At 36.9% G+C, this 27,027-nt stretch overlaps 2 protein-coding genes and 1 long non-coding RNA gene across 6 annotated transcripts in view; 1 reads left to right on the top strand and 2 right to left on the bottom strand.

Moving 5' to 3' along the window:
- Positions 1 to 7,159, bottom strand: part of LOC307009290 — a 22,635-nt gene extending 15,476 nt beyond the window's left edge. Inside the window, exon 1 of the long non-coding RNA XR_013799982.1 lies at positions 7,021 to 7,159. This is a non-coding gene — a long non-coding RNA (uncharacterized lncRNA). The remainder of the gene's footprint in view (positions 1 to 7,020) is intronic.
- Positions 7,053 to 18,892, top strand: tspan4b (tetraspanin 4b). Of its 2 annotated transcripts, none has more exons than XM_079632928.1 (8): positions 7,053 to 7,126; positions 12,790 to 12,859; positions 13,467 to 13,658; positions 16,255 to 16,329; positions 16,438 to 16,530; positions 16,610 to 16,723; positions 18,130 to 18,213; positions 18,302 to 18,881. In XM_079632928.1, the coding sequence occupies exons 2-8, from the start codon at positions 12,791 to 12,793 to the stop codon at positions 18,368 to 18,370; spliced, it is 696 nt and encodes a 231-aa protein (XP_079489054.1). In that variant the 5' UTR covers positions 7,053 to 7,126; position 12,790; the 3' UTR covers positions 18,371 to 18,881. The 2 variants fall into 2 exon arrangements, with proteins under 2 accessions (XP_079489054.1, XP_079489053.1); XM_079632927.1 differs by lacking the exon at positions 7,053 to 7,126 and adding an exon at positions 11,370 to 11,986 and having other exon boundaries at positions 18,302 to 18,892.
- Positions 18,790 to 27,027, bottom strand: bcl2l12 (BCL2 like 12). Of its 3 annotated transcripts, none has more exons than XM_079632892.1 (8): positions 25,008 to 25,443; positions 22,613 to 22,787; positions 21,469 to 21,733; positions 20,783 to 20,987; positions 19,968 to 20,084; positions 19,654 to 19,727; positions 19,176 to 19,433; positions 18,790 to 19,048 (listed from the first exon to the last, which is right to left on the bottom strand). In XM_079632892.1, the coding sequence occupies exons 2-8, from the start codon at positions 22,783 to 22,785 to the stop codon at positions 19,007 to 19,009; spliced, it is 1,134 nt and encodes a 377-aa protein (XP_079489018.1). In that variant the 5' UTR covers positions 22,786 to 22,787; positions 25,008 to 25,443; the 3' UTR covers positions 18,790 to 19,006. The 3 variants fall into 3 exon arrangements, with proteins under 3 accessions (XP_079489018.1, XP_079489017.1, XP_079489019.1); XM_079632891.1 differs by lacking the exon at positions 25,008 to 25,443 and adding an exon at positions 26,614 to 27,027 and having other exon boundaries at positions 18,799 to 19,048; XM_079632893.1 differs by lacking the exon at positions 25,008 to 25,443 and adding an exon at positions 26,759 to 26,927 and having other exon boundaries at positions 18,799 to 19,048.

Below are 27,027 nucleotides of genomic sequence, written 5' to 3'. Positions count from 1 at the left end.
TTTCATTCTTAAATGAAATCAAGCATTACAACATTTTCTGATGTGTTATTAACGAAATATGGTACCCAGAACATGCAACTTTATTTGCCGACAAAGCATACTGGAGGTGTCATTAATTTAGTATTTCTCAAGTTCTTAAAAAAACAAGCATGTGGAAGTATAGATAATTTCATTATTAAATGAAATCAAGCATTACAACATTTTCTGATGTGTTATTATTGAAATATGGTACCCAGAATATGCCTCTCCATGCAGCTTTGTGTGCCGACAAAGCATACTGGAGGTGTCATTAATTTAGTATTTCACAAGTTCTCAAAAAAACAAGCATGTGGAAGTATAGATAATTTCATTCTTAAATGAAATCAAGCATTACAACATTTTCTGATGTGTTATTAACGAAATATGGTACACAGAATATGCAACTTTATTTGCCGACAAAGCATACTGGAGGTGTCATTACTTTAATATTTCACAAGTTCTCAAAAAAACAAGCACATAGAGGTATAGATAATTTCATTCTTAAACGAAATCTTGCATTACAACATTTTCTGATGTGTTATTAACGAAATATGGTTCCCAGAATATGCACCTTTATTTGCCGACAAAGCAGACTGGAGGTGTCATTACTTTAGTATTTCACAAGTTCTCAAAAAAACAAGCATGTGGAGGTATAGATAATTTCATTAGTAACTGAAATCAAGCATTACAACACTTTCTGATGTGTTATTAACGAAATATGGTACCCAGAATATGCCTCTCCATGCAGCTTTGTGTGCCGACAAAGCAGACTGGAGGTGTCATTACTTTAGTATTTCACAAGTTTTCAAAAAAACAAGCATGTGGAAGTATAGATAATTTCATTATTAACTGAAATCAAGCATTACAACACTTTCTGATGTGTTATTAACGAAATATGGTACCCAGAATATGCCTCTCCATGCAGCTTTGTGTGCCGACAAAGCAGACTGGAGGTGTCATTACTTTAGTATTTCACAAGTTCTCAAAAAAACAAGCATGTGGAGGTATAGATAATTTCATTCTTAAATGAAATCAAGCATTACAACACTTTCTGATGTGTTATTAACGAAATATGGTACCCAGAATATGCCTCTCCATGCAGCTTTGTGTGCCGACGATGCATACTGGAGGTGTCATTACTTTAATATTTCACAAGTTCTCAAAAAACAAGCACATAGAGGTATAGATCATTTCATTCTTAAACGAAATCTTGCATTACAACATTTTCTGATGTGTTATTAACGAAATATGGTACCCAGAATATGCACCTTTATTTGCCGACAAAGCATACTGGAGGTGTCATTACTTTAGTATTTCTCAAGTTCTCAAAAAAACAAGCATGTGGAAGTATAGATAATTTCATTCTTAAATGAAATCAAGCATTACAACATTTTCTGATGTGTTATTATTGAAATATGGTACCCAGAATATGCCTCTCCATGCAGCTTTGTGTGCCGACGATGCATACTGGAGGTGTCATTACTTTAGTATTTCCAAAGAGTATAGAAGTAACAAGAGGCGAAACTCCGTTGCAGTTTTGACAACACTCGCTAGATGGCGTTGCGGTCGCGCTGCCGCCATTTTGGACTGAACCAACGGCTTTACCGTTAGAACAACTATACAACTATAGATACAACTGTACATATGTCTGGAAATTATTGGAACCTTAGAAAACAGTGTTCTGCCATCAACTGCAACAACTACCAGTGTAAAACCAATAACTTAGCATTTTTATTCCCCAAAGATACAGAGAGGTAAAGTAGAAAAGGGTTTTATTAACGTTAAAGTGAGCTAACGTCAACGATCACAGGTGCTGTAACGTTAATGTCAGCTAAGTTATCCCATAACCAGTAAACCCAGTAACAGTTTGCTAACGTTATGTATTTGGTCAATATTGAGTTAAGACTCGAAATGGGCTTTTAAAATCGCATATTTTCAGAGTATGAACACCTAACCTGGCAAATGACCGCTTTATTAATTCATTGTTATCACTAAATCCAAACGGAATATAACGTTAGACCTATGGTGGGTCTTGTTTTAAATTTGCCAGATTATTGTTGAAATGAAATAAATTATGAAAGTGAAACAGAGTTTATTAAAATGTTTAAATGTAAAAATATAGCCTAATATTATTATATAATATTTTAGTCAGGATCTTACATGCGCTTGATGAGGTAGCACACACACGCAACAAGGTCTCTCGCTCCCTCACCCGGGAGAGTTTAGCTAATTTGCGGGAACTTCCGGGAGACTTGGGATGTCTGTTATAGAGATATTAAAAACTAGAAACTGCTATTTAGTTCCCTTAACCGCTTTTGAATTGGAACCGGTATCGTTCAATTCTATGACAGCTGTGTTGCGTTCAGTCCAAAATGGCGGAGCTGCAGCTCTGCGCATGGGTGCGTTTGTTGCAATGGAACGTTCTATTGAGTTTCGCCTCTTGTTACTTCTATACTCTTTGGTATTTCTCAAGTTCTCAAAAAAACAAGCACGTGGAAGTATAGATAATTTCATTCTTAAACGAAATCAAGCATTACAACATTTTCTGATGTGTTATTAACGAAATATGGTACCCAGAATATGCCTCTCCATGCAGCTTTGTGTGCCGACGAAGCATACTGGAGGTGTCATTACTTTAGTATTTCACAAGTTCTCAAAAAAACAAGCATGTGGAAGTATAGATAATTTCATTCTTAAACGAAATCAAGCATTACAACATTTTCTGATGTGTTATTATTGAAATATGGTACCCAGAATATGCCTCTCCATGCAGCTTTGTGTGCCGACGAAGCAGACTGGAGGTGTCATTACTTTAGTATTTCTCAAGTTCTCAAAAAAACAAGCATGTGGAAGTATAGATAATTTCATTCTTAAATGAAATCAAGCATTACAACATTTTCTGATGTGTTATTATTGAAATATGGTACCCAGAATATGCCTCTCCATGCAGCTTTGTGTGCCGACGATGCATACTGGAGGTGTCATTACTTTAATATTTCACAAATTCTCAAAAAAACAAGCATGTGGAGGTATAGATCATTTCATTCTTAAACGAAATCTTGCATTACAACATTTTCTGATGTGTTATTAACGAAATATGGTACCCAGAACATGCACCTTTATTTGCCGACAAAGCAGACTGGAGGTGTCATTACTTTAGTATTTCTCAAGTTCTCAAAAAAACAAGCATGTGGAGGTATAGATAATTTCATTCTTAAATGAAATCAAGCATTACAACATTTTCTGATGTGTTATTAACGAAATATGGTACACAGAATATGCAACTTTATTAGCCGACAAAGCATACTGGAGGTGTCATTACTTTAATATTTCACAAATTCTCAAAAAAACAAGCACATAGAGGTATAGATAATTTCATTCTTAAACGAAATCTTGCATTACAACATTTTCTGATGTGTTATTAACAAAATATGGTTCCCAGAATATGCACCTTTATTTGCCGACAAAGCATACTGGAGGTGTCATTACTTTAGTATTTCTCAAGTTCTCAAAAAAACAAGCATGTGGAAGTATAGATAATTTCATTCTTAAATGAAATCAAGCATTACAACATTTTCTGATGTGTTATTATTGAAATATGGTACCCAGAATATGCCTCTCCATGCAGCTTTGTGTGCCGACGATGCATACTGGAGGTGTCATTACTTTAGTATTTCTCAAGTTCTCAAAAAAACAAGCACGTAGAGGAATAGATCATTTCATTCTTAAACGAAATCAAGCATTACAACATTTTCTGATGTGTTATTATTGAAATATGGTACCCAGAACATGCACCTTTATTTGCATATTCTGGAGGTGTAATATTCATATTCAGAGGCATATTCTGGGTACCATATTTCAATAATAACACATCAGAAAATGTTGTAATGCTTGATTTCATTTAAGAATGAAATTATCTATACTTCCACATGCTTGTTTTTTTGAGAACTTGTGAAATATTAAAGTAATGACACCTCCAGTATGCATCGTCGGCACACAAAGCTGCATGGAGAGGCATATTCTGGGTACCATATTTCAATAATAACACATCAGAAAGTGTTGTAATGCTTGATTTCATTTAAGAATGAAATTATCTATACCTCCACATGCTTGTTTTTTTGAGAACTTGTGAAATACTAAAGTAATGACACCTCCAGTCTGCTTTGTCGGCACACAAAGCTGCATGGAGAGGCATATTCTGGGTACCATATTTCGTTAATAACACATCAGAAAGTGTTGTAATGCTTGATTTCAGTTACTAATGAAATTATCTATACCTCCACATGCTTGTTTTTTTGAGAACTTGTGAAATACTAAAGTAATGACACCTCCAGTCTGCTTTGTCGGCACACAAAGCTGCATGGAGAGGCATATTCTGGGTACCATATTTCAATAATAACACATCAGAAAGTGTTGTAATGCTTGATTTCATTTAAGAATGAAATTATCTATACCTCCACATGCTTGTTTTTTTGAGAACTTGTGAAATACTAAAGTAATGACACCTCCAGTCTGCTTTGTCGGCACACAAAGCTGCATGGAGAGGCATATTCTGGGTACCATATTTCGTTAATAACACATCAGAAAGTGTTGTAATGCTTGATTTCAGTTACTAATGAAATTATCTATACCTCCACATGCTTGTTTTTTTGAGAACTTGTGAAATACTAAAGTAATGACACCTCCAGTCTGCTTTGTCGGCACACAAAGCTGCATGGAGAGGCATATTCTGGGCACCATATTTCGTTAATAACACATCAGAAAGTGTTGTAATGCTTGATTTCAGTTACTAATGAAATTATCTATACTTCCACATGCTTGTTTTTTTGAAAACTTGTGAAATACTAAAGTAATGACACCTCCAGTCTGCTTTGTCGGCACACAAAGCTGCATGGAGAGGCATATTCTGGGTACCATATTTCATTAATAACACATCAGAAAGTGTTGTAATGCTTGATTTCATTTAATAATGAAATTATCTATACTTCCACATGCTTGTTTTTTTTGAGAACTTGTGAAATACTAAAGTAATGACACCTCCAGTCTGCTTTGTCGGCACACAAAGCTGCATGGAGAGGCATATTCTGGGTACCATATTTCGTTAATAACACATCAGAAAGTGTTGTAATGCTTGATTTCATTTAAGAATGAAATTATCTATACCTCCACATGCTTGTTTTTTTGAGAACTTGTGAAATACTAAAGTAATGACACCTCCAGTCTGCTTTGTCGGCACACAAAGCTGCATGGAGAGGCATATTCTGGGTACCATATTTCGTTAATAACACATCAGAAAATGTTGTAATGCTTGATTTCATTTAAGAATGAAATTATCTATACTTCCACATGCTTGTTTTTTTGAGAACTTGTGAAATAATAAAGTAATGACACCTCCAGTATGCTTCGTCGGCACACAAAGCTGCATGGAGAGGCATATTCTGGGTACCATATTTCAATAATAACACATCAGAAAATGTTGTAATGCTTGATTTCATTTAAGAATGAAATTATCTATACTTCCACATGATTGTTTTTTTAAGAACTTGAGAAATACTAAAGTAATGACACCTCCAGTATGCTTTGTCGGCAAATAAAGGTGCATGTTCTGGGTACCATATTTCGTTAATAACACATCAGAAAATGTTGTAATGCAAGATTTCGTTTAAGAATGAAATGATCTATACCTCCACATGCTTGTTTTTTTGAGAACTTGTGAAATATTAAAGTAATGACACCTCCAGTATGCATCGTCGGCACACAAAGCTGCATGGAGAGGCATATTCTGGGTACCATATTTCAATAATAACACATCAGAAAATGTTGTAATGCTTGATTTCGTTTAAGAATGAAATTATCTAGACCTCTACGTGCTTGTTTTTTTGAGAACTTGAGAAATACTAAAGTAATGACACCTCCAGTATGCATCGTCGGCACACAAAGCTGCATGTTCTGGGTACCATATTTCGTTAATAACACATCAGAAAATGTTGTAATGCTTGATTTCATTTAAGAATGAAATTATCTATACTTCCACATGCTTGTTTTTTTGAGAACTTGTGAAATAATTAAGTAATGACACCTCCAGTATGCTTCGTCGGCACACAAAGCTGCATGGAGAGGCATGTTCTGGGTACCATATTTCGTTAATAACACATCAGAAAATGTTGTAATGCTTGATTTCGTTTAAGAATGAAATTATCTAGACCTCTACGTATATATATATATATATATATATATATATATATATATATATATATGTATGTATGTATGTGTGTGTGTGTGTGTGTGTGTGTGTGTGTGTGTGTGTGTATATATATATATATATATATATATATATATATATAAATATATAAATATATGTATATATAAATATATAAATGTATATATATATTCTTATTCATCTATATATATATATAAATGTGTGTGTGTGTGTGTGTGTTTGTGTGTGTGTGTGTGTGTGTGTGTGTGTGTGTGTGTGTGTGTGTGTGTGTGTGTGTGTGTGTGTGTGTGTGTGTGTGTGTGTGTGTGTGTGGAAGAAATGGAACTTAAATACAAAATAAGTACTCTGGTTGAATTTACCAGGTAGCTTACACCATTTATAGAGGCAGATAAGATCATATTTTCAGGAATATTTATTTTCACTGTTAAATGAGAAATGCTGCCCGATCCACAGGCTCATAATTCACGTACAACTGTTCCTTTAAGAAATACTGCCAAAAGCATCGAGGGGGAGGGGTTAACTACCATCCAACATTTTTAAGGTGGAACGAATAGTTCGACGAATAAGGAGCTGGCGAAAAAGGAGCTGGAGTCAGCCTCGTGCAAGTAACTTACATCAAATAAGCTTTCAACATCTTGAAAAAATTAGCAGTAGCTAGTCTCTGCTCTCAGACGCTCCACGCCCACTCGCGGGAAAGCTGCAGTCGCCACACTCAACTGTGGAGTTACTGTGGACTAACGTTACCTACTATAATTATAACATAAGCACACAAGGCAACTTACTTAGCTGCTACACTCATTGGTGGGCACGCACTGCCGATGATGGCACCAGTTGTCGACGGGAGGATGAAGGCCGATGCGGGAGATTCGGCAGTACAGCGGATTGTCAGTGAGTCCCAGTTGTCTCCGACGAAAGTTTATAAATCTATCCCGTGTAAAATGTTTTGGCGGTGATCTTCAGTTCTCCATCAAGGGGGCTCTTCACAAAATTAATCCACCTCTTCTTGATGTGATCGTTTTGCGGAAATTTAAATAAGGACAGTAGGACACCGATCTGTTTTGTACGTGATCGCATCCAGGTAACGTTAGTAGCCTACGCATTTCATTTCCGTGAGGAAGGCATAGCTAGCTAGCAAACTGTCGGCTGTAGTAACTAATAGTACTCACAGAAACTCGCGATTGAGCGGCAAACTGATGTGAATATGCTCTATTGTTAGGGCCCCTAATTTAGGGGAGGGGCCAGCGTCAGGGGCTCCAGTGCGTCATCAAGTAGGGTGCGTTATCGACCCCCCGTTTAAGCCCCGCCCAAAAAATCCGGAACACAGCAATGGTGAAAAACTGTTTAACGGTCTAACTCCACAATTCAGTACTTCACAGTTCACAGTCTTTGTAATATGTTTTAGTAATACATTTCTAACATTTATAATGTGTTTAGATTTTTTTTTTTAACTGCCTTTACAGAGATAGTGCACTTACACTTAGGCTATATAGTGCATTGATTAAGGCACACAATAGTTATGTTTAAAATAACCAGCTAACCTTTAAAGGGTTAGTTCACCCAAAAATTATTTCACTAGGCCTAACTTACTCTACTGGTGGCTGTAAAGGTCGATTATCTTTGGCCACAGGTGTATGTATTTAAACCAAGAACAATAATGTAAAATATATCAGACTCTATGTTGTTGTTTTTTCAAACATCCTTTTTCTGACATAATTGCTCATAGTATAAAAGCCATAACATGGAGACATTGTTTTCTATTGTGTAAAAGCCAATAGAATTACCAGCTAAAACTTTCATATTCATCTACCGCACTGGGTAACATTTCAAATTCTCACAATGATATATCAATGAGGCATCATATTCCACTGAATAAACTGATATTACAAATGAACACCAGATGGAGCTGCTGACAAGATTACCACCTTTCTCTTTTTGTATCCTAATATACAGTGGCTTGCAAAAGTATTCGGCCCCCTTGAACTTTTCGACCTTTTGTCACATTTCAGGCTTCAAACATAAATATATAAAACTGTAATTTTTTGTGAAGAATCAATAACAAGTGGGACACAATCATGAAGTGGAACGAAATTTATTGGATATTCCAAACTTTTTTAACAAATAAAAAACTGAAAAATTGGGCGTGCAAAATTATTCAGCCTCTTTACTTTCAGTGCAGCAAACTCTCTCCAGAAGTTCAGTGAGGATCTCTGAATGATCCAATGTTGACCTAAATGACTAATGATGATAAATAGAATCCACCTGTGTGTAATCAAGTCTCCGTATAAATGCAGCTGCTCTGTGATAGTCTCAGAGGTCCGTTTAAAGCACAGAGAGCATCATGAAGAACAAGGAACACACCAGGCAGGTCCGAGATACTGTTGTGGAGAAGTTTAAAGCTGGATTTGGATACAGAAAGATTTCCCAAGCTTTAAACATCACAAGGAGCACTGTGCAAGCGATAATATTGAAATGGAAGGAGTATCAGACCACTGCAAATCTACCAAGACCCGGCCGTCCCTCTAAACGTTCAGCTCATACAAGGAGAAGACTGATCAGAGATGCAGCCAAGATCACTCTGGATGAACTGCAGAGATCTACAGCTGAGGTGGGAGACTCTGTCCATAGGACAACAATCAGTCGTATACTGCACAAATCTGGCCTTTATGGAAGAGTGGCAAGAAGAAAGCCATTTCTTAAAGATATCCATAAAAAGTGTTGTTTAAAGTTTGCCACAAGCCACCTGGGAGACACACCAAACATGTGGAAGAAGGTGCTCGGGTCAGAAGAAGAAAAAAAAGGAACTTCTGGGCAACAATGCAAAACGTTATGTTTGGTGTAAAAGCAGCACAGCTCATCACCCTGAACACACCATCCCCACTGTCAAACATGGTGGTGGCAGCATCATGGTTTGGGCCTGCTTTTTTTCAGCAGGGACAGGGAAGATGGTTAAAATTGATGGGAAGATGGTTGGAGCCAAATACAGGACCATTCTGGAAGAAAACCTGAGTCTGCAAAAGACCTGAGACTGGGATGGAGATTTGTCTTCCAACAAGACAATGATCCAAAACATAAAGCAAAATCTACAATGGAATGGTTCACAAATAAACATATCCAGGTGTTAGAATGGCCAAGTCAAAGTCCAGACCTGAATCCAATCGAGAGTCTGTGGAAAGAACTGAAAACTGCTGTTCACAAACGCTCTCCATCCAACCTCACTGAGCTCGAGCTGTTTTGCAAGGAGGAATGGGCAAAAATTTCAGTCTCTCGATGTGCAAAACTGATAGAAACCCCAAGCGACTTACAGCTGTAATCGCAGCAAAAGGTGGCGCTACAAAGTATTAACTTAAAGGAGAACTCCGGTGCAAAATGAACCTTTGGTCTAATTACACATTGTTACCTAGTCAACCGTTATCTGAGATTTGTTTTCATGATTATCGAATGTAAATAGTTTTATCTCTAAAAACAGTTTAGCCTATAACGCTAGTATAACGCTAGTATATGGGGCGTAGAGTAATGACAAATAAAAATCGCTTGTTAATACCACTAACAAGGCTCAAAATAGCCCCACACTAACACGGTAGCATAATGAGGGTCCCTACATGCAAACCGAAGCATTGAGAACTTTGACAGTGTCCAGACAGTTTAATAAGAAGATATTTTATACATACAGTCAACTTCACGTATACAAGCAGAATCCATCTTGGAAAAACAGACTCTATCAATCGATCTACGAACCACCGATCCAATTGCGCTGGACCATATGAGATTCTACACAGTTCAGCGCATTTGGATCGGTGGTTCGTAGATCGATTGATAGAGTCTGTTTTTCCAAGATGGATTCTGCTTGTATACGTGAAGTTGACTGTATGTATAAAATATCTTATTAAACTGTCTGGACACTGTCAAAGTTCTCAATGCTTCGGTTTGCATGTAGGGACCCTCATTATGCTACCGTGTTAGTGTGGGGCTATTTTGAGCCTTGTTAGTGGTATTAACAAGCGATTTTTATTTGTCATTACTCTACGCCCCATATACTAGCGTTATACTAGCGTTATAGGCTAAACTGTTTTTAGAGATAAAACTATTTACATTCGATAATCATGAAAACAAATCTCAGATAACGGTTGACTAGGTAACAATGTGTAATTAGACCAAAGGTTCATTTTGCACCGGAGTTCTCCTTTAAGGGGGCCGAATAATTTTGCATGCCCAATTTTTCAGTTTTTTTATTTGTTAAAAAAGTTTGAAATATCCAATAAATTTCGTTCCACTTCATGATTGTGTCCCACTTGTTTTTGTTTCTTCACAAAAAATTACAGTTTTATATCTTTATGTTTGAAGCCTGAAATGTGGCAAAAGTTCGAAAAGTTCAAGGGGGCCGAATACTTTCGCAAGGCACTGTAAATATATGTGAACGGTTGCTGCGATTTGGCCAAGTAACATATGTTCCTCAATATATTTTGTTGATCTTGGAACAACATTCCTGTATGAAAACATAGTCCTAACTATTTCCCTACTCTGGAGCCTAACTCTCACCAGGTTTTTAAAATGATTCTAGGTAAATTATTTATGGAAGTAATTTTCCCTTTCTTTTTGTGTGCTGTGGTGTTATGTGTTTGTTCTTGCTGATTGAATAGTTTACTGCTGGCTGTGAAACAAATTGAGGATAATTAAGATAACCTAACCTAACTAACCTGACCATAACCTAATCCTAAAATCAAAGGAAGATGATAGGTCAACAACACTGATGTAGAAACACCTATCCCTGGTTGTAAACCTAAACTTGACATAAACAGTACACTTGTCCCTCAAATCCGATTGGTTGTAACATGTTGTACTTGGTTGGTACTATTACTTGGTATCACATTCACCATATGGGAAAATACATTAATGAATTCAACTACAAATGTTAATAACAAAAAGTGTTTGAGAGTTCTACAAAGGGGTTAGTAGTGTGTTTAAAAGATTCAATATCTAAAGACTAAACAAAAAGACACACAGAGGACTGCAAAGCCTCAAATGTGTGTCTGCTGCTGGCCACATCCATCAGGATTGTTTGGACAAAACCAAGAGGAAGAGGGAGGGAGAAAGATTTAGGAGAGGAGGGTCTTGGAAAAGAATGGATTCTCTGGAGACCGGCGGGAGGAGGAGAGAGGGAAAGAGTCAGAGGGGAGGGCTGATAACTACATCTGGAAGTTATTTGGAACAAGAGAGGGAGGTAAATAGCTGAAAAGATAGAAAGACAAAGACAACCAGGAATTAGCAATTAAGGTTGAGAGAGCAAACTAGCAAGCAAACAAATATTTTGACGTTGTTTGTGTTAACTTAAAAAAGAAAAATTAATATTTTTTTGTAATGCCATGAGTAATCCCCGAGAGAAATGATACGAGCCTGAAGGAATTAAACAACAAAGAAAGAAAAGCTTGTGAAGAATTTTGTTCCTGAAACTGCAAGACCAATCATTTAAGGTCATCACTTCACAGAAGCCTTTAAGGTATTTTTTTTATTTTTATTTTTGCACGTATGAAGAGTCATTTACTCCCTGGAGAACTGGAGGAATCACATCTGATGTGGATAATATCGGTCAATGAATAAATAAAGCAAGGTCTCATGAACTTCATCCGTACGTAAGAACAAAAAGACAATACAGGAAGCTTTGGATTCAGGACACAGTGGAAACTCAACTCTTTTCCTGGAAATCTTTCAATTGCCTGTCAGTCACTTTTTTCTGTCTCCACCTAAATAAAGGTAAAGCAACTATATCGGATTGATGTTTAATGTAAATTTTGGAATACTAAATATATTTGGGTACTGGTTACAAACCACTTGATCATTACTGAAGCAGATAGAGAAAACAATGTTGTTGACAGCGAGTTTGTGCAAACCTGTGATTTACTGAGATAGATGATCGTCTGTGTTTTTCATTTAGGTCAGAAAAAAATATTTTATGGACTGGCAGAATTGATAAAAAAAAAAGTGGAGGTATACTTTTCTAAGCATTTATTTTCTAAGCATTTATAATCACAAGAAACTAAAGTTATCTTTAGGTTTCTATGTGATCTCATATTTAAAGAACTTTTTAATTCCAGCATACATATGGTGCCAATTTCCAGAACCATTACTGGCATACCACTGAAATCAGATCATAAATCCATGTGCTGCCTAAACTTTGAGGGGGCTTATATGTTTACATTTTGACCCATAATATGCACTGTGGTCACATGTAGATCACATTCTGTGGAACAAAAAGAGCAAAATAACCACTACCATGATCATGTTGCTTTCTGCTCATGGAATATGACGCATATCAAAGTCCACAATATTCTTTGAGTTTAAAGTATAAGAGTTTTAGTCATGGAACATAATGGCTTTCTAGTTAATGCTATCAGCAGTACAACACAAGGGTGGTTTCTTCCTGCCTGGAAACAGCACTTCCTCTCCATGCTACAGTTCAGGAGAGTGTGAAAGTTTGCAGACGTTAAAAGCACACACAATACGTTTATATATCGTCATTTTGTGATTCTACCCCCTGTCTTTCTTCTTTCTTGCAGAATGTCTGCGTCACGAGGTTGCCTCTGCTGTGTGAAGTACCTCATGTTTATCTTCAACCTCATCTTTTGGGTTAGTTCTGTTTTAGGCTTCTGCAGAATATCAGTTTGGCAGATTGAGGATCTATATTCAGTTACCATCGCCATATTCATCAAACCCAAATTATCAGAACCAACTGTTACACATCTCAGTAGTGGCGTTCCTGTGATTGTTGTGGATCGAATCATTGACCGAGTCATTGAATCATTCACTCAGCAAATCGTTAAGTGAATGATGTCACTCGTCACCACCCATGGGTGTAACATTTTAACATGCAGAAAAACAGTCATGGAACGCCACTATGTGTACTGTTCTTCTTTCATGATTGTACATAATATTGAAACATACACTTTTGGCTAAACGAGTTTTTCTAGCAACAAGGCTTGTGCGATCTTCAATCGTTTAGAGTATGATGCCCAGTTTACAAAGTCGGCAAGTATATGATGCCTAGTGGTTAAAATACAAGAAGTGTATTCCATCTGTTCAATAAATATATAAAAAATATTTAAGAATATATGCTAGTATGTTCAATACTAGCCCATTATGTTTATAAAGGTCAAGCAGGCCTACACTTGTTCTTTAGAATGACCTGCCTTAAACTGATGCAAAGTTATTTTTCTTTACCTGCTTTTTTGTGCAGTTGGGAGGATGTGGTTTATTTGGTGTCGGGGTGTGGCTCGCCTTCACACAGTCTGAGTTTTCATCTCTACCGCTGTCCTTCCCTTCACTCTCCGCGGCCAACCTGCTGCTTGTTGCTGGGGGCGTCACCATGGTGACAGGGTTTCTCGGATGCCTTGGTGCTCTAAAAGAGCAGAAGTGTCTATTGATGACGGTAAGGTACCTGGATCCTTACTGACATCAGTAAAACAAATGTGGAAACTGCCCTCATGTGACACTGAAGACTGGAACAATAGCTGCTGAAAATGTAGCATTGCCATCACACGGATTAAAGGTAGGGTAGGCAATTTTAGAGTGGCTAGAAATAGCAAGCTAGCTTTGAAAGCATAAGATCCCACCCTCCCTTCAGAGCATCTCAAAAGCCACGTCTCCTTCAAAACACACGCAAAGGAAAGCGCCACGAGAGATCGTGTTAAATCACCTCATTTCTCAAAGCACATAACATTTAATATTAATGTAAGTAAACAACTTACAGAGCTCGGACTTGTACCAAAGAGTATAGAAGCCCAAGAGGCGAAACTCAATAGAACGCTCCATAGCAACAGTTGCCCCCATGACGTGACGGCGCGGCTGCCATTATGGACTGAAAAACCTGAAGGAAAACGCCGAAAAATAATGGGAGTCAATGGCACTGAACCAACTTAACATCCAAAAACTTAACATAGCCTAACTTAATTTTTTTTGGCCGTCATATCTAAATATGAAAACAATTTAAAATACATTAATGAGGATGACCGACGTTAAATGACAAAAAATGTTACGTCTATGTGTTGGTTATGCATGGCCTAATTACCCTTAGGAAAAAAGTATTTTGGGACAAAATATTACTATAGAAGTACTATAAGACTATATAAATACTATAGCGGCTCTAGGATATTATAGAGGTATTACAGAACATAACATACTTCTGTGAATATAGTATTTCTATAGTAGTCTTATCGTACTTCTATAGTATGTCCCAAATTACTATAGTACTACTATAAGATTACTATAATATTTTGTCCCAAAATACTATAAGATTCCTATAGTACTTTTTCGTAAGTGAATGTCCCTCACCGAATCGGCTTCATTAGACTACCACTTACGGTTTGCAAAGATACAATTATAAAATTACTGCAAACCTTTAATCTATCAATATTTATGTTGTATTATGCATTTTCCTTGTTATATGAATAACAGAAAATTATGAAATAATATATAGGCAGACACACAGTAATAAGATATTTATTCAAATGTTGATTTTGAAAATAGTGAATATCACCATATATGATTTGGAAAAATAAATAAATAAATGCAATTATAAATGAACATTTCTAAAGACAGGTAATCTTTTACATAGAATATCCAGCAACGCATTCTCATCCTAGTGCGTCATATACTGACACTTGTGACAAATCGTCTACATCCAACGCACATGGCACCCTTTAGCGTCAATATGACACGCACAGTTATGGTTGGGTTTAGGTCTGGGTTAGGATTAGACCGCTAGGAGGCGCCTTCTGGCCCACTTCTATCTGCGTCTCATATTGACGCTAAAGGGTGCCATGTGCGTTGGATGTAGACGATTTGTCAAAGCGTCAGTATATGACGCCTTCAATGAAAGTGCACACATGCAGTGAACGTTTCAATGGCAAGAACAAATATCTGTTAACAATCTGTGAATGTCCTATTACAGGCGGAAAGGTACAAAAAAGATGTGCAATCTAACAAGTGCACACATGAACTATAAACAGTACTAAAATGGAAGTGGTGCCATAAGATCATAGACTGGCGCTAACGATTTCGGCAGCTTTCAGTCCATAATGGCGGACGCGCCTCTGTTTGTGGCACTCAGTCACTGGCGTCTATCTAACAGTTAGACTAACTCTACATAGCCTTATAGAACGCACTGAGGATGCGTGATACCTCCAGAAGCGTGGAGGTATGGAAATAGGCTACATATGCTGACATTGACAGCCAAGTAGGACATCGTATAATTGCATTCGGACCGAATCCAATGATTGGAAGAATTTTGTTTTGTTATGACTCCTGAGACTTTGACAGAAGATGTACATGTTTTAATATTTCAACCACTTATTGATTGCTATCAGGATATGAAGAGAGGATATTTTTTGCCTACTCTACCTTTAATTAGATTTAATATATTAAATAGAAAACAGTTATAAAATGTAATAATATTTTAATAGTTTCTGCTGTATGCAGCCTTGGTAACCATGACGTCATTTTTGCAGCGTATGATGCCAGTATAAAAGAAAATTCTTTTCAAGAACATTTAAAATCCAAACGTTTGAACGGCAGTATATTAATTTAACATATAATATACATAATTAAATAATAAAAAATGTATGTAAAAAAAACTATTTGGAAAAATACATTTTATCCGGAAGAAGTTCAAGTATCATCCTCATCTCTCTTTATATGGAAAAAAGAGAGGCAATTGTTGGGTACGAACAATAAAATTGGTGTCTATAGCAGTATAGTTCAAATAATTTGGACTAGTTTTTGATGAGAAATATTTTAGTTCATATTGAAATCTAAGAATTTGATTGATCTTGGCGAATTTGAGACCAGCATGAGACTTTTCAGGATAAAAATCTGAGAAGCAGAGGAAGCTGAAGTCTCCAATTGCTCCATTTTTATTGCTGCCTAAGATAAATAAATGAGTTAATAAAAATATTTAATTTGTGATTTTTCTTTCTTACATGGGAATATTGTTGTCAGTACTCTAATAGTTTTTCTTGTTCTTTCAGTTTTTTGTGATCCTCTTGTTTCTAGTCCTGACAGAAATGGCGCTGATTTTGGTTTTGAGTGTGTATCATGAAGAGGTAAGAGACTAACGTCTGAGCCTTGCAAATATTTCAGCCTTTCCTTTCAGGAAAACACTTTGCCTTCTACTTCCTGTTTATCCGCTTGTCTCTGTTTTGTCCATTTAGTTGGACAAAAAGGCTAAGGATGACCTAAGAGAGGGAATGAATGACTATGCAAATGAAGGGCTGCAAAAATCCTGGGACAACATGCAGAAGATTGTGAGTTGGTTTTATAACAGTCACAAATATGAAGACTGATTCTTCGATGTAGCTATATCATGGATTCTGTCTCCTTCAGTTCAAGTGCTGTGGCGTGAGCAACCACACCGACTGGCACAATAAAACATCCAACGGCAAACTTCCTGCCTCCTGCTGCAGGGATACTTTGGGAGAATGCCATCATTGGGAAGAGGTCAGATCAATTCTGGGGTCGTGGGGTCAGCTAATTACCACACGTTCCTAAATCCCGCCAACGGTTGATAATTGCAACCACACGTGTAATATCAAATGAAATCGGTAACCAACCCTACATACATCTGATATAGTAAAGTGTTGGTTCATCCAACAATGAAAATGATCCCATAATTTACCATCCTAGGTGTAGCCTAGATGACTTTCTTCTTTCAGCCGAACACAATCGGAGTTGTATTAAAAAACATCCTGGCTCTTCCAAGCTTTATAATGGGAGTGAAGTACCTGAGATTTTGAAGCCCTAAAAAGCGCATCCATCCATATTAAAAGTAATCCATACGGCTCCAGGGGGCTAATAAAGGCCATCTGAATCGAAACGATGCGTTTTTGTAAGAATTTTTTTTTTACAGCAATCAGCATATTATAATTATTGTTTCTGAAGGATAATGTGACACTGAAGACTGGGGTAATGAGGCTGAAAAATCATTTTTGTCATCACAGATATAAATTACATTGTAAAATGTACACTGTAAAAAAAAATCCCTATTTTGTAACTATTAAAATAACTATTTTGTTTTATTTTATTTTAAATTGTACTCAGAACTTACCATTTAAAATTACAAACAACATATCTTCAAAATTATCTCGGCTGTTATTTTAAGTAGTATTATGCTATTAATGAGAAATTACAGTAAACTATTTTTGACAGTTTTCTCAAATTGCAAACATATATTAAAAAATAATGGAGATCATAATTCTTGAAATCACCACCAGATGGCGGAAAAGGACAGTTGACACGACTGCCAAACAGAACGTGTACAATTTTCAGTAAACGTTTTATAGAAAAACAATAAAATATAATTTTACAGTCAAATATTTCACAATATTACTGATTTTACTGTATTTGTGATCAGATAATTGCAGCCTTGGTGCATAAGAGTGTCTTTCAAAATCATAAAGGCCCGGTTTCACAGACAGGGCTTAGATTAAGCCAGGATTAGGGCTTAGTTCAATTAGGGCATTTAAGTGACTTTAATAATTTAGAGGGGGAAAAAAACACATTACTGGTGTGCATCTTGAGACAAAACAATGGCATTGACATATTTTAAGATATATCGGAGTAAGTTGCTTTCAGTTAAAACAGCTCAAACATGCATTTTAGTCTGAGACTAACTTAAGTCTTGTCTGTGAAACCAGGAGTGAAAGAATTTACTAACCCCAACATCTGAATGGTAGAGTACATTTACAACAATTTAAACTTCATGTCGTTGTTTATTTAACTATGTATTAAGCAATATGTACTTCCAGCCAGTCATTATCTCAAATTAAACCGAAACCCTGATTACTGTCATGGCTTACTTTGAGATAATGACCGGCTGATAAAACTGTTTTTTAAATGTGTTTTAGCCGTGCTATGAGAAGGCCAAGGACTGGCTTCTGGCTAACATCACCTCAGTGCTTGGGTTTGGAGTTTGTATTGGAATCGTTCAGGTACTTTTAAACTTGTGTATCTGATGTAGTTTGATTATTAAATGAATTGAAGCACTGGTATAATGCGACTGCATTTTTCTCCCTCCAGATTCTTGCTTTGGTGTTCTCCATGCTGATGTACTGCCAAATCCTACGAGCAGAAAAATACATTGACTGACCCTTCCTTCGTCCCATTCTGAATATGTTATGAATGTTTAAACAGACTTGCCTATAGAAATACTGGACGTGATATGCATGTGCACATAGATTACAGTACTGCACTTAGGAAGAAGCTCAGACGAATCTCAGATAAATTAATTTACCAGATCAAAGGCTAAATAATTAATTTGTACTTAGAAAAAGAAGATTAAAGGAATATAAAGTGAATGTATACAGTAGGTTGAAAAAGTAAATCCTATAATTATTGCACTCTTTGTTAAATACCCTTATAACTGCTTGCAATGAACATGCAATCAATGTGAATTTCCTATAAATGGAAATTAAGTGTTTAAGAGTTGATGATTTGTTATTATAAACCAACGGTCTGTACTATATTAACGTCTGTTTAGGTCATTACAAATAAAAAAAGAATGCAATACAACAGTAGATGATTGGCATCATGTATTTTGGTATAAAATGGCACATAAAAAAACATCCAAAATACAAAAGAACAATAAATACATCAGCAGAGAAACTTTCTAATCAAGTAGTGTCAATTCCGCAGTTGGCTGGTTCTTCTCTTCTTCTTTGCCTCACAGAGGTCATGCTACATGATTTGAGAACTTTCATGAGTTCATTATGAAAAGGTCTAAGGTCAATCAAACTCCACGACCTCATCCAAATTTGCAATTTTATCCTGTGGAAGAAGACACAAAGAGAGGATTACTTGACACAATTCTGCCCCCTTCTGGAAGAAAATAACAGATGAATATCCCAGAGAGAGACTGAGGAAAGATTAAATGTAGACAGCAAAAACTGCTCACCCATCCTCCGTGGCTCCTCACCCACGGTGCAAAGCTCTCCATGTAGCGTTCAGCATAGCCTGTCAGACGCTGAACACCAGTAGCTGTGACGACTCGACGAGACACGTCCATGGTGATGGCGAGACGCCGCAGTGTAGGGCTGACCGGTGCGGGAACAGGAGGTTCTTCACCCTGACTGGCGTACGCGTCAAGGAGTTTGGCAAAAGAGGGGTAGGAGAGGCGGGTGAGGGTGGACCGCAGGAAGGGGTTGGTGTTTATCTACAACATTAAACCACAATTAACAATGATAATCACAAGGCAGCAATTAAAATATGACCATAAATACCGGTAGTCAAAAACTCAAGATTTATTATATGTATGCTATTAAATCTTAACGATAAGGAACCAAGAGCTGCTTTAAGAGCCAAGTTTACTCTATATCTAGTAAGATATAAAAAAGGATTAGTAAGAATGGCGAACTCAGATCAGGGATCATTACCTTGCTGTTAATGGCATCCCCCTCTGAAGTCAATATCTGAACTAGCTGCTGAACCAAAGCTTCTTTGTCATTTACTGCAAACAAAAAGAAGAAGTGTAACCTAATCTCCAAACAATGCAAGTGAAAAAACCTCAGCCTGACCATCAGTCCATTATAACAATAAGCTATTGTTGAATCACATCCATTTCTGTAACGACAGCGCACAGGAAGATGTGACATAACATAACAGGTCTAAACATGTATCTACTTCACACATTATGATCAATTCATCAGGTCATAACAAGTTTTGCATCGGTTTATGGTTTTATATGTACCTTTGGGTGGACTTGGCAAAGGCTCGGGTTTAACGGGGGACTTCTTTTTCACGCTGTGTTTCTGTGCGATTCTGTCCAAAGTTTCTGCCACATCATCATAAAACTCAGGAGGATGGGCTGAGGAAAAAAAATATTACATCATATGCAGCAGAGTTCATATCGTTCTAAAGTTTGGTGTCAGTACCAAATTAATCATTTTATTCAGCAAGAATGCATTTAATTGATCAAAAGTGATAGTAAAGAGATGTATAACGTTTAAAATATGCTTGTATGTTATAAATATGTTAATGTGTTATAAATGCTGTTCTTTGTATTCACCAAAGAATCCTGAAAAAAAATGTATAATGGTTTCCACAAAAATATTAAGCAGCACAACCGTTCTTCTTTTTTTTTTAACATTGATAATAAGAAATGTTTCTTGAGCAGCAAATCATCATATTATAATGAATTCTGAAGGATCATGTGACACTGAAGACTGGAGTAATAATGCTGAAAATTCAGCTTTGCATCACAGAAATAAATTACATCTTAAGATATATTAAAATAGAAAACTTTAAAAATAGATCATTTTAAATTCTAATGACATTTTAGAATATTAAATTTGTACTATATACAAATAAATGCAGCCTTGATGAGCATAAGTTTCTTTAAAAAAAAAAACATTTTTAAAAAATCTTACCGACCCTATATATTTTAAATGTAGCGTATTTACAAGACATAAAACAATCAAGAACACATTCCTGACAGTACCTCCTGAGTCTCATCTTCTATATCCATAAAACAAGCTGTATATATATTGTACGTCTGAAACTTACATGGTGAAGCAGGATGCTCCTCAGCTCCTGGAACATCTTCAGGATCTTTTAAAGCCAGCGTGGCCGGGCGGCGAGGACGAGGCTCTTCTTTTTTAAAAGACACTTTTTTGAGAATATCAGATAATTTCAGCTTTTTCTTCTTTTTCTTCCCTGATTTTCTGTCACCTTCCTCTTCAGACGCAGATGATGGAGCGCATATCTCTTCCTAAAAGAAAATCTTCTCATTAACAAGTTCTGAATAGTAATATTAAATCACATAATGTTAAGAAAGAAGAAACTAAAAATAAATACATTTGGCTCCTTGACTGGTCAGGAAATTCTTAATACTGAAACCAAAAAAGCTTTTAATTAGCTCTGCAGTCCATGGCCCGGATAAAACAAGAGCAGGTTTTAGTCTATACAGATATAAATAGTGTTTGCCTGTTTCACACCGAATGCACAGGCAAAGTATATTTATTTTGGTGCCAATATTAACAGGTAACACACTACCAACATGAGCACAAGCCTATAGGAGCCTATTTTTTGCCATACTGAACCCAGCAGAAATCATTTTTAAAATGTAAAGCTTTTGATTACAATCATTTGCAGTGTAGATTTTTATGAAGAAACATAAAATAACAGGGCAAATTGCAGACATATTGTTTGACAAGAAAAAAATAACATTTAAGGTTTTTTTTTTTTTAAACCTCTGTTTTCCTGGGTAAACTTCGTGTTCTGTTCGCCGATGGCTTGTCGGACTGGCCCGCTTGACTCTGCTTCTCCAGGCTGTTGTTTGGAGTCGGGTCAGTGCTACCGTCTTTCTTAGGAGGGCGGATTGTGGACGAACGGGTTCTCAGTCTTCTTTTTATGAAATTTTTAATTCCATGTTTCTTCTCCTCTGCGGCACTGATCTCCTCATCCACTGAGTCCCATCCATTCGCATCTTTCCTTATCTTGTCTTTTTTAGAGGCACTAAGAAAAAGAAGCGAGAGAAAGAGAAACGCAAGTCATTTTTTCATTTCCAAAATATTAAAGTACATTTTCTCTAATCACAATTACATCAACAATTTCACAAATTTGCATGTTCATATAATAAAGATAGACATCATTGATTTGCTGTTCAAGGTAAGATGACTTGACCATTAAAATTGCCCAGGACCACTGAATAAATGATGTTAGTAGAAAAGATCCTGGAAGAACTGTCACAATAGTGAGCTAAGCAGCATTATTTTTTAAGTTACAGGGATAACCTAAGATTCTGGACTGACTGTTCAAAATCTTTTCACGTGCTAGTCAAAAAAAACAATTTACACAGCACCATAGTCTAATAAAATGAGCTGATATTTACAATGTGATATTTACAAAAATCTGACATGGAGTTGTTTTACTTCACGCCATGACAGTAGCTATGTTTCCATCCACACGTTTTCATCTGAATTAAGTGATATCGAATGAAAAATGCCTTATGGAAACTTCGAAAATTCGAAGAAATTCGATTGAATTTCATGAATATCGACTCAAATGAAATACGTTCGGTCTCATCGGATTTTATCTTGATCTATATACGGCTTATGCGATAAACGCTGATGGAAACGTTATTTGCCGAATAAATAATTGCATTTTGTCTAGCATAACTTTGTTTGCAAATGTTGGCTTGAATGTTGTGCGATTCAGTGCGAAAATGAATGGAAACACCTTAAAATGTCTCAAATCAATTCGATATACCAATTTGATCGCAAAACAGCATGTGACGTCATTACGCACAGGTTTTTATTCGCTTTAAAACTTCGATTGACAAGTGGATGGAAACTTAGCTAGTGTTTAATTCTGAGTGATTGAATGATTTGTCACCTGAATTTGTTTGGGTCATTGTATTCTCCCCCAATCCTTCCAGGCCTCTCACCAGAAGGAATCGAGAGCGAGTGACGCAGGAAAGACTTCAGCACCATCCGTGTCTCCGCTTTAATCTCCAGGAGAGAGATGGACTGAGGCGGGGAAGCAGGCCTGACCACCACTTCTGCCATCGCTGAGACAGAGAGAGAACAAAAAAACGTGAGAACACTTTCAGACTACACAATACAAACCAAACCACCACTGCAGAATTCCAATGTACTGCTGACCAAATTTCCACAAGTAAAACTAAACCAGAGTCACTCAGAGAATCTCTATTGAGACAGAAGATTAATTGGAGGTCAGTGTACACTTTGTATGTTTGGTCTTCAGTGAAAAAAAAGCACATTAAAACACAACCAATAATCCATTCTATCTAAAGAGAAGTGAGTAGAACCTTATTAATAGTGGATGCGTGAAGGAAGTGAAAGCATAACTAGTGACATTAAAAAAACACAAAGAGCTGGAAGTTCCAGTCCGTTTACCTCATTTTGTCTACGTCATACAGAAAAACATGACGACAAGCTCAGCACTTTGACAGAAACAAAAAATACATAATAATAATTTCATTAAATCCTTAGATTATTTTACAGGGTATCAACTGTGTGTATAGGCCTGTATAGTGCCCACCAGTGATGCGCCAGTCAATGTATAAACAACCCGCACCCGACCGTCATTTTCAACTAACCCGCCCGCAACTCAGACCGCAAAAAAAGAAGAAAGAAAATATTGTACCCGACCCGCATTTTTAAAAAGTAGTAAATGCTCATCGTAGCGTCATTGGGCCATAGACGTAGGAGCTAGGGTTGCTCATTCACTGAGTGCATTTCGTTATAACCTACTTTGCAGGTTATTACTAGTCGACCCATCAGACCTTGTAAATTCCACTGTAGGTATTTTATTGTTATTTGTTATGCAGGCCAGGGCAGTTTTACAACTCAAAACACTTGACATTTCCATGTTTTGGTTCATCTTCCCCTTCTTAACCCACTTGTATGAGCCTAAACCCTGTTCATTTTTTTATGACACAATTTAACTAGGCTAAATAAAAAACTACTATACTAATTTGGACTTTGTGTGTAAAATAATTATTTTATTTTAGATATGATGTTTAGATTGAAAGTATTAAATATTATATTCCCTCAACTGTGCTAATTGTAAGATCAGAGGTGATCTAAGGCCTGATAGTACACACTTACCCAATACCATATCAGTTCTAAGCAGCTTCCAACTATTAAGACATGCAAGTGTGGATTTCACAGCAGAAGCGAAAAAAAACACACCCTCACCCAGCTTCTGCTATAGTGGCATGTTTACTACTTGCATTCACAATTCAGTTCAAATGAGGAATTTTCTGCATTACAAAAGCTGTCAGATGATGACATTCTTGGCATGAATGGCATTTTATAAATGTATGAAAAAATGAAGCATGTTTCCATAAATGCTAGTAAGTGATGAACCTAAAAAACGATGTCTTTTTATTCTATGCTTGCCTTTCTCAGACACAAAAGTTGAAACATTTATAGGTTTGTCATTGGGTTACTGTGGCTCCCTGCTTTTGTTTTTACAACACTGAGCACATGTACTAGAGCCCCAACCCTTTTGCCAGTCACACACCAGGGCCATTAACATCCTAATGATAAAATCCTGTTAGTAACCATGTCAGATCTTAAGCCCCAAATCTGCAACTTAGTACTAAACCGATCTGTAACTAACTTTGTAGTTGTCTAGCTTGTCTGTGAGCAACTTGCTACTACTAACCTAACCAACCAATAGGTTAGGGGTGGGTGTGTATCAGCGAACACATCATCGTGTAATTGGGAAAATATCAAGTTAATTAGATTTTGATTAAAATTAGCTAAGTGATAAGGCCTGGTTTCACAGACAGGGTTTATATTAAGCCAGGCAGTAGTTCAAATAGTGGATTTAGGTAGCTTTTATAAACGTGCCTTATAAAAAAAAACATAACTGGTGTGCATCTTGAGACAAAACAATGGCACCGACATATTTTAAGTTAGTGCAACAACTTGCTTTCAGTTAAGACACCTCAAAAATGCATTTTAGTCCGAGACTTGCTTAAGCCTTGTCTGTGAAAACGGGGGTAACGTTAAGCGAATTGTAAGCTTCTTTACGTTCATTCCGCCACAACAGATTCGAGATTTCTTACTTCGTGACACTCTTTTTAACAACCTAAAAAGCTACACTAGCCTACCATAGTTAGCAGACTTTTACCTGAATTCGAGTACATAGTCACAGTTGAAAGAGGACATCGGTCAGTCTTTGATGAAAGCAAGCATCACCAGAAAATACAACGTTACAAAAGTTCAAGCGCACAAGTAGTAACGTTAGTTCATACCTGGTAATTATGTCACCACCTCGATGTCCAAAGGAATCAGCCGAGCCGAGTCGCGGCGCGTAAACACAGAAAGTAACAAAACGCACTGACAAGAATACTATTAAAACGCGGGTACTAAAAACAAAACATACATTTACGCGCGACTCAGCAGCGAACTGTGCTAAACTTCAGACGAGTTAAGAGTCACTTGTGACTGATGTTATTGGAGAGTTCAAAGGTAGGTCAGATCTCACAATCAAATCAGGTCTAAAGGGGTGATTCATAATCTTATAGATGCCACTCCACTGTCGAAACCGAGCTTCAGCTGACAGGTTTCACTACCGCGTCAACAAGTCCGACCTGCGGATTGTTGAATGACCGACTCACGTTGTGCGCACTGCGCATGTCACTGGACGAGTCAAATGGGACGGGTCCATTTTCCCAATGGACAGGGTTCAATCTTCCAGTATGCTCAATTGGTACATTAATAAACTTTTTAGTTTATAAAGCATACTATTATGTGACCCAAATAATGTGTTTCATTGGCTATAATTGTCATAAACAAAGTTATTTTACTCTTTAAATGTATATTTTACCCCAAAAATTAAAAGGTTGTCATTAGGCCTACCCTCATATTGTTCCAAACTTGTCTTGTATGAGTTTATTTCTGATATATTTAAAGAATGTTGGTAATCAAACCGTTGGTGGTAGGGATAAATACTATGAAAGTTAACGGCTACCGTCATCTGTCTACTAGTTTACATTCTTTAAAATAGCACCCTCTTTCGTGTTCAACCGAAGAAAGAAACTCCACAGGTTTGAAACAACTTGGGTGAGTAAAATATTACAGAATGTTCATTTTTGTGGGAACAATCCCTTTAAGTTTTGATGTTACTTGGTCGTTTAAAAGTTTATTTACCCTTCACATCTGCCTTACATGGTGATGTTAAAAACAAATTTCTACTTTATGACTAAAGTAAAATAAATGCAAAAAACAAACATATAAGTGACATTTTTAAAATGAATTTACATGAAACAACTGGAAAACAAAGTCACTCAGGTGTGTATTTTACCAAACAGGGTTTATTTTCAGCACACACATCCACATTCATGAGCCATTCAGAAAAGAGATTTATCTGGTGCCTGGTACTAATATTAATGTTGGTATTGATGACAGGCAAGTTGGGGAGCATTTGTCCTCCCTCTGCCCCCCCCAAACCCCGTCCAGCGTCATCTGTAAATAAGACACTGGTACAAGGATTGGGAGAGACATAGATGGACCGTCAGACAGAGGAGAGGCATAGTAACATACATACTATGAAGTCAAACATTGCGAGTTAGAGTAATTTGGATAAGGATTGATAGAAAAGGTCAGTCAGGAAAACCAGGTGAAAAAAAAACCTAAATTATGCAGTGAATAAAGCTGAATTGCACTTGAAACTCAGTTATTAAATAAGAGTGAAAAGCAGCAAGAGGAAATTCAAAGTTAATCAAAGATCAAGGAACATCTTAGTTTGCAAACATTCTGGGTTTAGTATGGAAAGTCCACACAGTTTCAAAAGCTCTCAATGATGTTCATCATAAAGAAATGCCACATAGTATCAGTTGAAATGAGATCTGTATTTACCATAAAAAAGCCTCTCTGCACAGGAACATCCTTTGTCATCCAAAGTTGACAAACTCTCAAGCCTTTTCTTTATTTGTCAAATCATATCTGTCCGTGCAACTATCTTTTTCTTCTCCGAAGCTTCATCTGCTCTCAGATGTCTTACCTCAGAGTTATTTCCTCTTTAGCAGAGATGATATGCTCTTGAGTCTGCAGCCTCCTTCACTTGCTCTCTTCATCTTGTCTGTCTTTATTTAGCTGTGCACTCTCTTCTTCCTGCCTACCCTCTGACCTGTCCTGACTGCTTCTCCCTCTCTTCGCTCTGCACTCCCTCTATCTATCCCTCGCTCGGCCACCATATCAGCCCCAAATCACTGTTCTCCTGACCGTGAGCCAATAGGGAGCAACACAGCTGGGTGAGGCACTTCCTCTGTG

The sequence above is a fragment of the Phoxinus phoxinus genome, assembly GCF_949152265.1.
Source record: "Phoxinus phoxinus genome assembly, chromosome: 1".
NCBI lineage: Eukaryota > Metazoa > Chordata > Actinopteri > Cypriniformes > Leuciscidae > Phoxinus > Phoxinus phoxinus.
This window is presented reverse-complemented; position numbering and strand designations above follow the sequence as displayed.

Excerpts from the sequence above, each read along its gene's own strand:
- tspan4b (XM_079632927.1), top strand. The coding sequence starts at position 12,791 with ATGTCTGCGTCACGAGGTTGCCTCTGCTGTGTGAAGTACCTCATGTTT. Across the intron at positions 12,860-13,466 it reads TCTTCAACCTCATCTTTTGG|TTGGGAGGATGTGGTTTATT; the intron begins GTTAGTTCTGTT and ends TTTTTTGTGCAG. Across the intron at positions 13,659-16,254 it reads AGAAGTGTCTATTGATGACG|TTTTTTGTGATCCTCTTGTT; the intron begins GTAAGGTACCTG and ends TTGTTCTTTCAG.
- bcl2l12 (XM_079632891.1), bottom strand. The coding sequence starts at position 22,785 with ATGGCAGAAGTGGTGGTCAGGCCTGCTTCCCCGCCTCAGTCCATCTCT. Across the intron at positions 20,988-21,468 it reads GTTTACCCAGGAAAACAGAG|GAAGAGATATGCGCTCCATC; the intron begins GTTTAAAAAAAA and ends ATTTTCTTTTAG. Across the intron at positions 19,049-19,175 it reads TGAGGAGCCACGGAGGATGG|GATAAAATTGCAAATTTGGA; the intron begins GTGAGCAGTTTT and ends CTTCTTCCACAG.